This window comes from Pelobates fuscus, chromosome 1 (assembly GCF_036172605.1).
Source record: "Pelobates fuscus isolate aPelFus1 chromosome 1, aPelFus1.pri, whole genome shotgun sequence".
Taxonomy (NCBI): domain Eukaryota; kingdom Metazoa; phylum Chordata; class Amphibia; order Anura; family Pelobatidae; genus Pelobates; species Pelobates fuscus.
Genome location: NC_086317.1, coordinates 496,853,484 through 496,868,467, shown reverse-complemented (window position 1 = coordinate 496,868,467; position 14,984 = coordinate 496,853,484). Strand labels below are relative to the sequence as shown.

Here is a 14,984-nt window from a genome sequence, read left to right as displayed (position 1 = left end):
GGGCAGAGTACAGAATATTTGTTAGAGTCCTAACCGCGACATCTGAGGAAAGGGATTTAGGGGTGATTATTTCAGATGACTTAAAGGTAGGCAGACAATGTAATAGAGCAGCAGGAAATGCTAGCAGAATGCTTGGTTGTATAGGGAGAGGTATTAGCAGTAGAAAGAGGGAAGTGCTCATGCCATTGTACAGAACACTGGTGAGACCTCACTTGGAGTATTGTACGCAGTACTGGAGACCATATCTTCAGAAGGATATTGATACCTTAGAGAGAGTTCAAAGAAGGGCTACTAAACTGGTTCATGGATTGCAGGATAAAACTTACCAGGAAAGGTTAAAGGATCTTAACATGTATAGCTTGGAGGAAAGACGAGACAGGGGGGATATGATAGAAACATTTAAATACATAAAGGGAATCAACACAGTAAAGGAGGAGACTATATTTAAAAGAAGAAAAACTACCACAACCAGAGGACATAGTCTTAAATTAGAGGGACAAAGGTTTAAAAATAATATCAGGAAGTATTACTTTACTGAGAGGGTAGTGGATGCATGGAATAGCCTTCCAGCTGAAGTGGTAGAGGTTAACACAGTAAAGAAGTTTAAGCATGCGTGGGATAGGCATAAGGCTATCCTAACTATAAGATAAGGCCAGGGACTAATGAAAGTATTTAGAAAACTGGGCAGACTAGATGGGCCGAATGGTTCTTATCTGCCGTCACATTCTGTTTCTATGTATTAATACCCCCTGCCCCCCAATAACAGAGTATTAATATCCCCTGACCCCCAATAACAGAGTATTAATATCCCCTGACCCCCAATAACAGAGTATTAATACCCCCTGACCCCATTAACAGAGTATTAATATCCCCTGACCCCCAATAACAGAGTATTAACACTCACGGACCCCCAATAATAGAGTATTAATACTCAACCCCAACAACATTGGCAAATGCTAGGAATGTTGGCATGCTATGGCGTCCTGCGGGAGACTTGGTTAATTGTCCCCTTAGAATGGCACACTACAACGGAAGAGGCATACACCGTTCTAGTAGACTCTGATAGTGACACTCTACCAACCTCTGACATTGAGCCCTTGAGGGATCCCTCAAGTGATGGTGGCTATTTCCAAACCATTTCCTCATCATCGCTTCCAGAGCTCTAATTACCCCAGGACGTATCGGGTACGTCTGCGGTCCCTAAGGACTGTATTTGTTTTTTTGTCGGACGTACCTGATACGTCCGCGGTCGGGAAGGGGTTAAAGCAATATAATTTATCAAAGCGGTCACGGTATGGCATCAAATTTGATAAATTATGTGAAACCAGTACTATTTATACATGGGCGTTTCACATTTATCAAGGGAAGGATAGTCCTCTTGACCCGCTAGGATGCCCTGCTTCTGAATGAAGAAATTTCTAAATTGATTAATACAATTACTAAATTGAGAAGAAATTTAACCCCAGAATTGTGCTAATTTAAAAAAAAATCACTGAAAATGTATCTAATTGTAAAAAACTTAAATTAACGTAAATTATTTTTTTCGTAATATAGTGGCAGTACATGTGGGTTTTGTCCCTTTCCTGTGGACAAGCATCTAACAAGATTAATTAAATCAACAAACCCCTCCCCCTTGCCCTATAAAAAGGGCTATCCGGCAAAACCTACCTCAGTAAGTAGCAGGAAAATCCACAGATAAAACTTGTATGCTGTCATCAAGAAAATGTAATATAGAGGGAGGGAAGCCGTACTGCCACCATATTAAGAGAAAAAAAGAATTTACGGTAAGTAAAAATTTCTATTTTTTCTGTCATATGGTGGCAGTACATATGGGATATAGCAAGATCCCCAACCCGGGCGGGTCCAATGTCACCCCAGGTCGCAACCTTTACGCCCAAAGGCCATTTCCGAGGATGAGAATATCTCTAGCCTGTAGAGTTTAATGAAAATGTGGAAAGACAGCCCAAGACGGTGCCTCACAGATGTCCACTGAAAGGAAACAAGAGCTCTTACTGCCCCTGAGGCAGCCAATTCCCCAAGTGTGAAGAGCCGTGAGAGAAACCGGAACTTGAAGACCACCGGGAGAAAACTGCCAACCAACACACTCGCCTGAGTCAATTGAAACAAAGAACTGCAGGAAGCGCCGTATCCTTGTAATTTTTATTGGAGGATAACAAACAGATGGCCAGAATACCTGAGCTCTTCAGTCCTAGGAAGAGAGATATTGCAATGCTCCTTTAAGATACAAGAAAAAAACGATGTAAGCCGCCGAAGAGAGCACCAAAAGGAAAGCAGAAACAAATGGTGACTCGTAGTACAAACCCGTAGGAAAAAAGAAAGTTTTAGGGTGAAGAACCACCGTGTCCACGAGCAAAACTGAAAAAATCATCTGGGGATGAAAATGACTGAAGCTCACTGAACCTTCTAGCCGATTTGACGGCCCCCAAGAAGGTGGCCTAGAGGAACGAAACTTGTAAGGGAAACCTTTTCACATGATCGAAACAGTGTTACCAAGAGCCAGTAAAATTCAAGGAAAAACAGAACTTTAGGAGGATGTCTGGACCTGGCAGATTACAAAAAAACCTTAAGCTTAACATATGGATGCAACATCTTATTTCACCAGGATTCTCAGGATTGAGGCCTGAACCTTAAAGGAGAAAACACTGAAGCCTGCAGAAAAATATCCTGAAGACATTAAAGCATGGGTCTATAGACTGATGAACACACAGGCAGTGGTGTTCCCAACACAAATAAAAAAAACCTTCCTCTTAATAGAAAGTAGACCTTTAAAGCAGGAAATCTAGTTGATCAAAGCAACACAGCCAAATCTATCTTCTTGCAGACCTATATGATGAAGTAACCTAGCAGTAGCGAGGCCATTAACCTGAACCTCTACAGAACCACTAGGGTAGATTCCTATTCATCATGAGATCGTTCGAGATTGGAAGTTACCACTGTGTGGAGACCATCTTCTTGAACGTCGGGAACCAGAACCTTGTATGGCCAGAATGGAAAAAGAACCAGGATAAGGCTCAGACAGCCCTAATTTTCGAAGACAACTTGGAAATAGCGTAAGCGGAAGAAAGACGCATGCCAATCTGACATTACATTACAATGAGAGTTATCTATCACCGAGGGACCTGCTCTGAACAGGGAGGTGACTTGGGGAACCTTGTTTTTGTAATGCTTGCCAACAGGGCCATGCCTGGAACACCAAATTTCCTCTCCAGACTGTAAAAATTACATGGACCTAAAGACCAAACTTTCTGATTCCAATTTCCCTTTCTGAGCTTGACGGTTATGTCATTGTCATTCCCTCTGAATTGAACTGCCGAAATATCTACTAGATAATTTTGCACCTCAGCAAGATAACCACATGCAGGCTAGAAAGAGCGCCTACTCTGGTTCCTCCCTGCCGGTTGACGTATCAAACCCTTGTACAAGTGTCCGTATGAATCTTTACGGCCTTCCACCCTATCCACGGACTGAAGAGATAAAGGGCGGGAAGCACAGCTTTAAACCCCCGAAATCTGCGGATTCTCCCTTAACCATTGCCATGAAACGAGATGGGGATTTGATAAGAGCATCTGTAGTGATCCCCAAAAAGCTATTTTGATGGAAGACAAGCCTCCTGAAAGGAACTCTATCTAATTCGAAAAACGGATCCGCTACTACCAACTCCCTTTCTTCTATGATAGGGGAGAGAAAACCAACAATGTGTTTTACTTGAACACGAGATCTAGGAACTATTTTGAATAAGAAATAGAATCTATGGATTGCTGGTAGAATCGTCTGCGTCAGAAATGTTTTCTTCTGTTTGCGCCGTCTGATCTCCCAAAAAAATAATCGCCTTTATTTACACAACTTTACTTTCTTTAGAAAGTACAGAGGTCCCACTCTGTAATCTCCTGTTTCAATTTATCGGAATTTGCTCAGTATATTTTTAGTCTCTAAATTGTATTAAGATTTTCTTCAAGTGAGACCCAAACAGCTCCTGCTTACCCAAGGGAAGCTCACAAAGGACCGATTTTGATGCGGTATCAGACGTCTATGATCTCAACCATAAAACTTCCAAACATTCATAAAGAGAGAGAGATTTTCCTTTGACAACTGCAAATTATGGAACGATTGGAGCAGAGGTTAATCCTGTCTTCAGGAATTATGTTCTGCAGTGCGTTGAGCAAAAAAGGGAACAAAAAACAATATCTCCGGTTATGGCAGCTCCTTCTAGTAAAGCTGTCTGATACGTTCGCCTTAAAATCACATACCTTGTGGGTGTCTCTTAACCGTCCATAATGCCCCGAGATATCCGTCACATATACTGAATCTGTTCAAACAGAAAGCATACCTAGACAACATATGCTATATACCAAGGTTACGCAGCTCCTGTGGATACATATACCGAGGCGGCATCCTCACAGAAGCTCATATATAGAGCCTGTTATGACACTCACCGCCAAATTAGATGAAGCAGCCGTTTAGTCAATAATCCCCTTTTCCAGAAATGCAGGTTCTGCACGGCCGACCGCCAAACTCCCGAACGGAGTATAAGGGAACGCGGTAACTCCTGACCATAAAATCAGCCGAACTCCTTTCACGGCTAAAATAAACGAAATGTGCTTTCCAAGTAATAATTCCCCCCACAAACGAGACCAAGCTCCGTCTTGAGGGTAAAACAGGATTCTGTTTAATGGGGGCTACCTGCCCGGTATTTATGCAGGTCTCCCACCTGGTGGACACTCCCATAGGGGACCGGATGGAAGACTGGGACATTTATTGGACAGTAGCCAATCGCAGTGGCTTAGGTGTAAGCCCTCCCCATTACACACATAAATCCCTCCTCTCTATCCTGGAGATAATTGGGAAGAAACCTAATTATCTCCAGGGATAGAGGCAAATCGCCATTTTGAATACAGTAGTGAAAATACCGAATGTATGTGTTTCGTGTAACGTATCCCCAGATAGCCTGGATCTGAGTGCACATTCCTACCGAATAGTAGACACAGTTCAATCGCCATGGAGTCAAAGTTTCTCACAAGTCTTTCGGTATACGATTGACTCCATGGGACGGCTATCTGGGCGAAGTCCATACGTACGTTGCAAACTCCCGAACGGACCGGTGTTCGTATGCCTCAACGAAAAAGAAGGCGGGCGGTAGTTTTCAGCGGTGTTCGGTAGATAAAGTGTCCGCTTTTAGTTCCATAGAATCCTCGCCGAGCACCGCTGATCCTTCTCGGGTTACAAAATGGCCGCCGCCTCGTGGTCGGCATACGAACGACGACCACCCATACGGATGGAATGGAGAGGTGTCTGCGGTTAACCACAACGTTCTAATTGGGGCCAAGAGGTTAACCAGTAGCACACTCCTCTCCTGGGTGGCCGTCAGTTCGGTAGTTTCAATCGGTATTTAGAGAAACACACGAACAGGGGCATACGGACAGGAAATCAAACGAAATAAAGGCAAACAGATGAACCAGCAATCTTAGTCTGTACAGATGGATCTGTCACAGAGCTTAATGAGGATACATAAACTGAGGCAGTAACCTCCTGGTAACTCATTCATAGAGCATCTAGTGAAGACATATACTGAGGCCCTGTCTTCCCAGTACCTCATAGACTTGACAACTCTATAAAGCATGTAGAGGATACATATACCGAGGTTCTGTTCTCATAGTAACTATTACCTAGGGCATTATACTGAGGCTGTGTTTTCAGAACTCATACATGGAGTATATAGAAGGTACATCTACCGAAAACTGAACCCTCATTGAAACTCGTATATAGTGGCTACATCTACTGAAGCAAAGTCCTCACGTCAACTCGTCATAGAGCATATAGTGGATACATATACAGAGACTGTGTCCTCATAACTCATACATAGAGCATATAGTGGGTGTATATATACCGAGGCTGTGTCCTCACAATAGCTCATACATAGAGCATATCGTGGGTACATATACAGAGGCTGTGCCCTCATAGTAACTCATACATAGAGCCTATAGTGGGTACATATACTGAGGCTGTGTCCTCATAGTAACTCATACATAGAACATATAGTGGATACATATACTGAGGCTGTGTCCTCATAATAACTCATACATAGAGCATATAGTGGATACATATACTGAGGTGGTGTCCTCATAGTGGGTACATATACTGAGGCAGTGTCCTCATAGTAACTTATACATAGAGCATATAGTGGATACATATACTGAGGCAGTGTCCTCATAGTAACTCATACATAGAGCATATAGTGGATACATATACTGAGGCAGTGTCCTCATAGTAACTCATACATAGAGCATATAGTGGATACATATACTGAGGCAGTGTCCTCATAGTAACTCATACATAGAGCATATAGTGGATACATATACTGAGGTGGTGTCCTCATAGTGGGTACATATACTGAGGCAGTGTCCTCATAGTAACTTATACATGGAGCATATAGTGGATACATATACTGAGGCAGTGTCCTCATAGTAACTCATACATAGAGCCTATAGTGGGTACATATACTGAGGCAGTGTCCTCATAGTAACTCATACATAGAGCCTATAGTGGGTACATATACTGAGGCAGTGTCCTCATAGTAACTTATACATAGAGCATATAGTGGGTGCATATACTGAGGCTGTGTCCTCCATAGTAACTCATACATAGAGCATATAGTGGGTACATATACTGAGGCAGTGTCCTCATAGTAACTTATACATAGAGCATATAGTGGATACATATACTGAGGCAGTGTCCTCATAGTAACTTATACATAGAGCATATAGTGGATACATATACTGAGGCAGTGTCCTCATAGTAACTCATACATAGAGCCTATAGTGGATACATAAACTGAGGCTTTTTCCTCGTAGTAACTCATACATAGAGCATATAGTGGATACATATACTGAGGCCGTGTCCTCATAATAACTTATACATAGAGCATATAGTGGGTGCATATACTGAGGCTGTGTCCTCCATAGTAACTCATACATAGAGCATATAGTGGGTACATATACTGAGGCAGTGTCCTCCATAGTAACTCATACATAGAGCATATAGTGGGTACATATACTGAGGCTGTGTCCTCCATAGTAACTCATACATAGAGCATATAGTGGGTACATATACTGAGGCTTTGTCCTCATAGTAACTCCTACACAGAGCCTATAGTGGGTACATATACTGAGGCTGTGTCCTCATAGTAACTCCTACACAGAGCCTATAGTGGGTACATATACTGAGGCTGTGTCCTCATAGTAACTCATACACAGAGCCTATAGTGGGTACATATACTGAGGCTGTGTCCTCATAGTAACTCATGCACAGAGCCTATAGTGGGTACATATACTGAGGCTGTGTCCTCACAGTAACTCATACATAGAGCATATAGTGGGTAAATATACTGAGGCCGTGTCCTCATAGTAACTCATACATAGAGCATATAGTGGGTACATATACTGAGGCCGTGTCCTCATAGTAACTCATACAATGTAACGGATCACCTGGCACCCCGACTGGGTACCTCCGTTGAAAGATGCTCCTAGCGCTTCCAGAGGACTCCAAGCACTCCACCAGACACCATAAGCACCGCAGGCTGCAGCTATCTCCTTTCAGAACGAAGCAGGAACAAGCTCTTACAAGAGCTCAGTGATTATAGCAAGGGAATATGCCTAGCATAGCAATCCCTGTAGTGATTATAGCTGTCCCCTACAAACATGAGCCAAGGCTACAAGTTAGAGGGTCAGAAGAGGTCTGAGATGCTGGAACACCCAGCCTGGCTTTTATTGAGGTTACATGCAAATAGGACACTCCCAGGGGGAGGCATAAAATCACCAATCACACATCGGGTGCAGCCCACACATCCCCTCCCCTCAGATAAACAGTTAAACCAATTATTACATACAATAAAAATACAGTTTTTACACACACACTGTAACTTTAAAACCATACATTCAATGTGGCGAAACCAGCTTCGCCACTGTGAACTGGAGAGGCCTGGCTGCTAGCCTCCTGCCATGCGACTACGGCCCATGGACATATTGCTCTATAAACACTATATTTGGGCATGTAATAATTTATATTGCTGCTACTGGCCCTTTTGGGACTAATATTGGGACTTTTGGGACTAATGTCCCTTTAAGACTTTGTAACATATCACAGTAATACTGTCTTAAATATTATGTAGGTATTTATGTGTTCAGTTAAACTGGGGATATGTAGAAATGTGTGTTTTATGTGTTAAATGTATCAGTATGTAATTTTATGTCTTTTACTGTCTTTTTGCAACCATGTGGTTAATGGAGTCTGACTCTAGTCCTAGATAATTGGATTACTTCTCCAATTAACTCCAGGGCAGAAGGGAGGAAGCCGGGATGCATTGTGGGGGATGTTTTACTTCTGTTTGAGCCAGATTGTGCCATGCTGCAAGCCAGGGCCCAAAATATACTTTTAGTAACTTTTAAACCCCTGGTCGGATTCATGCCATTTTTTAATATGTTGTTCCCCTGAATGGATTGATTGTGGATATGTATTTTTATGTGAATGTGATGTATGGTTTTAAAGTTATGAAAGTTGTGTAAAAGTATATTTTACTCTGTATGCATAATGGGATTATGTGTCACACTAAGGGGAGGGGATGTGTGGGAGGTAACATCTATGTCATTGGTTCTTTTATGCCTCCCCCTGGGTGTGGCCTGTATGTGTGAGTTGGAAATAAAAGCCAGACTGGGTGTCCCAGTCTAGAGTTCCTGCTTAACCCTCAAAATGAAGTGTCGTCTCGTTCTTGGGGGGGATTGGATTGTAAGCTGACTGCCAAGAGTGTAAGCCGATTGTATGCTTTTCTTGTTCAGCTGTTCCAGTTCGGAGTGTTATTTCGTATCCAGCTCGTGAGTTCTGATGTTCTGCAGTAGCTGTGCCTGTCTATGGAAAAGGGGATTATCGCCTAAACGCATTTTTCCCCTTGTATGCTGAAACGGTCCGTTACAAATTTCAATAAAAGTTGCATATTCAGACTCAGCATACATCAAACATAAACACTTCCAAAAATCAGCCAAATCCCCCCAGTGGATCAAAAGTTAGCTGGAGGTCCCTTTATGACCGACCGCAAGCACAATTTCCTGCCCAAAACAGTTCCATAGATTTGGGCTGTGCGGTCGGTCAATTTCATGCCGAAAAACGACTAAGTCCCATCTTCGAACGGGACTTAGTCTCTGGAGCTGCAAGTTCAGTATGGGAGAAGGTAAGGGTCAGCGGTGTTCGGCAAAATGTGTAGCCGATTTTAGTTCCACAGAATCTTTAGCATACACCGCTGACCGCATTCGAATGACTAAAATGGCCGCCGCCACGTGTTCGGCTGCCGAATGGCGGCCACCCAGCGCTCGGCAATTAACCTGCAGTAACCTCACAGCCTGGGAGGTAAATTGCCTGCACACTTCCACTTCTGGGTGGTCCGCCTGTGTGGTACTTGGTTCAGTAAGCCCTATTTACTGAACCAAGTGGGAGAGAGCCAGGGGCAAGTTATTTTACAGGTCTGGGGACATAGTCTTAAAGGGGTCTTGTTCAGCAAAGTCACAATATGTCCCCAGATGGTTCTTAAAGGGCCATACACACCCAATAAAAGTTAATACATTTTCAGGGGCACAATCTTCCAGGGGCCATAGTCATGAGGCAGGAGGCTGGCAAATAGGCTTCTCCACAATCCAGGGAAGCAGGGCAATTTTTCATTTAAAGGGCCAGTTACAAATACCCATTTGTAACAGTGGGTACATATACTGAGGCTGTGTCCTCCTAGTAACTCATACATAGAGCATATAGTGGGTACATATACTGAGGCTGTGTCCTCATAGTAACTCATACATAGAGCATATAGTGGGTACATATACTGAGGCAGTGGTCTCATAGTAACTCATACATAGAGCATATAGTGGGTACATATACTGAGGCTGTGTCCTCATAGTAACTCATACATAGAGCATATAGTGGGTACATATACTGAGGCAGTGGTCTCATAGTAACTCATACATAGAGCATATAGTGGGTACATATACTGAGGCTTTGTCCTCCATAGTAACTCATACAAAGAGCATATAGTGGGTACATATACTGAGGCTTTGTCCTCATAGTAACTCATACATAGAGCATATAGTGGGTACATATACTGAGGCAGTGTCCTCATAATAACTTATACATAGAGCATATAGTGGGTACATATACTGAGGCTGTGTCCTCATAGTAACTCATACATAGAGAATATAGTGGGTACATATACTGAGGCCGTGTCCTAATAATAACTCATACACAGAGCCTATAGTGGGTACATATACTGAGGCTGTGTCCTCATAGTAACTCATACACAGAGCCTATAGTGGGTACATATACTGAGGCTGTGTCCTCACAGTAACTCATACAAAGAGCATATAGTGGGTACATATACTGAGGCTGTGTCCTCACAGTAACTCATACAAAGAGAATATAGTGGGTACATATACTGAGGCTGTGTCCTCACAGTAACTCATACAAAGAGCATATAGTGGGTACATATACTGAGGCTGTGTCCTAATAATAACTCATACACAGAGCCTATAGTGGGTACATATACTGAGGCTGTGTCCTCACAGTAACTCATACAAAGAGCATATAGTGGGTACATATACTGAGGCTGTGTCCTCACAGTAACTCATACAAAGAGCATATAGTGGGTACATATACTGAGGCTGTGTCCTAATAATAACTCATACACAGAGCCTATAGTGGGTACATATACTGAGGCTGTGTCCTCACAGTAACTCATACAAAGAGCATATAGTGGGTACATATACTGAGGCTGTGTCCTCACAGTAACTCATACAAAGAGCATATAGTGGGTACATATACTGAGGCTGTGTCCTCATAGTAACTCATACACAGAGCCTATAGTGGGTACATATACTGAGGCTGTGTCCTCCTAGTAACTCATACATAGAGCATATAGTGGGTACCACTCTCCGTCCTCTTATTTTCCTTGTAGCTTCGTACTCCTTGTAAATTAAGTGTATAAACTTTTACAGAGATCATTTTGAAGGAAAGATTAATTAATCTTACCTCAAAATGCCTCTGAGCCGTGTGAGGGGCTGGTGACACGACGTACCAGTTCTGGCAAGCTTCCATGCTGTCAGTGGGTACTGCACAGCTTCATCTACGCCGAGCATCAAATTTCGCTGTTTTTTTTTTTTTTATATACGTTTTGCGCATTTGCGCCACCGGAATTTTGGTGCGCAGGCTTCCATCAATTGTACCTGTGCCTCAAGACCGCCTCCAGGAAGTACTTGCCGGAACCCTCTCTGCATAAAAGGCATAACGGAAGGAGCATGGTCTCTCAGCTAACCGCCCGGGCAGCTCTCGGACCGGATTCCCCCAGACCAGCAGCCTGTGTGTCTCACCCTCCAGATGCTGTGTCCTTCCCTCTCGGGACACGAAAGAAATCATGTAGGTTTTGCCGGATAGCCCTTTTATATGGGGAGGGGTTTGTTGATTTAATTAATCTTGTTAGATGCTTGTCCACAGGAAAGAGGCAAAACCCACATGTAATGCCACCATATGACATAAAAAAAATAATACTAAGTCACCTACTAATATGGTTGACTTCGGTAATGTCACCATTCATCCCATCCATGAAAGCAGTTATTCAATCCGTATTTGAAAACACAAGATGTGAACTAACTCTTCATACCCCATCAAGTACAACAAACTATTTAACCCCCTAAGGATGGAGGCAATTGTTTAACCCCCTAAGGATGGAGGCAATTGTTTAACCCCTTACGGACACAGCTTCAGAAGCTTGTCTTACCCTTAAGGACATGAGCATTTGTTGCTGTTTGTGTTCAACTGCAATTTGCTTCTCTCTCATTTATTGCACCAATACATATTATATACTGTTTTTTTTTTTTTTTTAGAGAACAAAAAGGGCTTTAATTTGATGTCACAATGATATGTAAATAATCATTAATTATAAATAAAAAAAAAATGGGAGTGGGGAGGAGGGGGAAGACAAATTTGTTTTTCACAGTTTTGGCAATAATAACGTGTGCATAATATGTCCAGCAGGAAAAATTAGGAAAAGTGATTCTAAATCAGTTCATTTAGGTGTCTTGATTTATAGCGTACATCATATGTCTACGATTTTAGCTTATTTTGAAAGTTACAGGTCACAAAATACAAGGACTAAAATAGAATATCAATGTGAAACAATTTTAGTAGTTGGTATGTTTGTCTTGTAGGTTTAGTAGCCATCACAGAAAACAAAATTGCCACACAAAAGTATATATTTATATAAAGTAGACATCACAGGCTATTTACCTAAGGTTAGTTTGACACTTTTTGCGTAGCCATTTCATCGCCAATCTCTGCTAAATATTGGAGTAAAATTGTGTTTTTTCTCTATTTTGGCATATACACATATAACAAGGTTTTTGTAATGTGTATTTCGTAAAGCTGGTGTGTGCTATTCCTGCACAGAACCCCATATTGTGTTCAGCTAAATCTGCTGAGTATAACAATACCCCCATTGAATGCCTTTGCCACTATTCTCTGAAGCTTCAATGCCATATAGGATACCAGGCTATTTCAGTTTCTATGGTTAGAATTTTCATAGATGGATATGACGGGCCTATGTCTCATTTTGGGGTATTCTAGCAGTATGACTGTTAAAATAACCCCACAAAGGGCTTCCATTTGATAAAGCAGACACTCCAGGGTATCTTATATGGTGTATATTGTGCCTCAACTTGCCCCTTTTTTTTTTTTTTTACCAATTTATGTCAGTGTTTTTAATGAGGAAAAAATGTCATTTTTGCTGGGTATTTCTTACACTTGACATGTACCACTGTCATAAAATCCCCCAAATTATGCTCAGTTACATCTTCTAAATAAAACAATATACCCAATGTATGACCTAGACCAGGGATAGGCAACCTTTGGCAATCCAGATGTTGTGGACTCCATCCCCCTTAATGCTCTTACACCCAGAAGGCTGGCAAAGCATCATGGGAGGTGTAATCCAAAACATCTGGAGTGCCGAAGGTTGCCTATGCCTGACCTAGACTAATGAAGTTACAGTGCTGTAAAAGAGACGTGACGAGTTCAGGTTTTTAAGTGTGAATTTTCATAATTTGTGGCAAAATGGCTAGAGCTAACAACTCAAATTTCTTTCAGTGACGTCATTCAGTGTCCTGGAGGAAATAGCGTAGGAGCAGTCACCATGTTTGATCTCTGCGACTGGAACGATTCTTCAGAGGCCCAGTCCCTTTTTCAGTCTTTTAAAAAGGCGCAGCCAGGAGAGAAAACTGCAAAGAAGGAAACTGTGAGTGATGCAAAGTTTTGGGTAGGGTTTGACGATACTGGGATACTGAGCTTTTCATGTTGCGGTCTCTGTTTTCAGGGAATTACCAGTAGGAAGAAACGTCTGAAGAGAACTCAGAAACTCTTGGATGTTCTACGCATATTGGAAGCTCCTAGTGACCATGAGACTGCCATCCCACCAAACCTCCAAGTATCACCTGTGACAAAGCGCAGAAAAAAGCATGGAAAAGAGCAGACAGGTCTGGCGCTCTACAGAGCGGGACTGTGTGTTCTGTAAGGAGGGGTTACAGAGAGGGACTGTGTGTTCTGTGAGGAGGGGTTACAGAGAGGGACTGTGTGTTCTGTGAGGAGGGGTTACAGAGAGGGACTGTGTGTTCTGTGAGGAGGGGTTACAGAGAGGGACTGTGTGTTCTGTGAGGAGGGGTTACAGAGAGGGACTGTGTGTTCTGTGAGGAGGGGTTACAGAGAGGGACTGTGTGTTCTGTGAGGAGGGGTTACAGAGAGGAACTGTGTGTTTTGTGAGGAGGGGTTACAGAGAGGGACTGTGTGTTTTGTGAGGAGGGGTTACAGAGTGGGACTGTGTGTTTTGTGAGGAGGGGTTACAGAGTGGGCCTGTGTGTTTTGTGAGGAGGGGTTACAGAGTGGGACTGTGTGTTTTGTGAGGAGGGGTTACAGAGTGGGACTGTGTGTTTTGTGAGGAGGGGTTACAGAGTGGGACTGTGTGTTTTGTGAGGAGGGGTTACAGAGTGGGACTGTGTGTTTTGTGAGGAGGGGTTACAGAGTGGGACTGTGTGTTTTGTGAGGAGGGGTTACAGAGAGGGACTGTGTGTTCTGTGAGGAGGGGTTACAGAGAGGGACTGTGTGTTCTGTGAGGAGGGGTTACAGAGTGGGACTGTGTGTTCTGTGAGGAGGGGTTACAGAGAGGAACTGTGTGTTCTGTGAGGAGGGGTTACAGAGTGGGACTGTGTGTTTTGTGAGGAGGGGTTACAGAGTGGGACTGTGTGTTTTGTGAGGAGGGGTTACAGAGAGGGACTGTGTGTTCTGTGAGGAGGGGTTACAGAGAGGGACTGTGTGTTCTGTGAGGAGGGGTTACAGAGAGGGACTGTGTGTTCTGTGAGGAGGGGTTACAGAGAGGGACTGTGTGTTCTGTGAGGAGGGGTTACAGAGAGGGACTGTGTGTTCTGTGAGGAGGGGTTACAGAGAGGGACTGTGTGTTCTGTGAGGAGGGGTTACAGAGAGGGACTGTGTGTTCTGTGAGGAGGGGTTACAGAGAGGGACTGTGTGTTCTGTGAGGAGGGGTTACAGAGAGGGACTGTGTGTTCTGTGAGGAGGGGTTACAGAGAGGAACTGTGTGTTCTGTGAGGAGGGGTTACAGAGTGGGACTGTGTGTTTTGTGAGGAGGGGTTACAGAGTGGGACTGTGTGTTTTGTGAGGAGGGGTTACAGAGTGGGACTGTGTGTTTTGTGAGGAGGGGTTACAGAGTGGGACTGTGTGTTTTGTGAGGGGGGGTTACAGAGAGGGACTGTGTGTTTTGTGAGGAGGGGTTACAGAGTGGGACTGTGTGTTCTGTGAGGAGGGGTTACAGAGTGGGACTGTGTGTTCTGTGAGGAGGGGTTACAGAGTGGGACTGTGTGTTCTGTGAGGAGGGG

The 14,984-nt window shown here is 43.3% G+C and overlaps 1 protein-coding gene across 1 annotated transcript in view; it reads left to right on the top strand.

Moving 5' to 3' along the window:
• Positions 1 to 14,984, top strand: part of RRP8 (ribosomal RNA processing 8) — a 41,857-nt gene that overhangs the window by 5,753 nt on the left and 21,120 nt on the right. Inside the window, exons 2-3 of the mRNA XM_063433429.1 lie at positions 13,189 to 13,336; positions 13,415 to 13,574. Coding sequence (XP_063289499.1) covers positions 13,235 to 13,336; positions 13,415 to 13,574 — 262 coding nt within the window. The 5' untranslated portion in view covers positions 13,189 to 13,234. The remainder of the gene's footprint in view (positions 1 to 13,188; positions 13,337 to 13,414; positions 13,575 to 14,984) is intronic.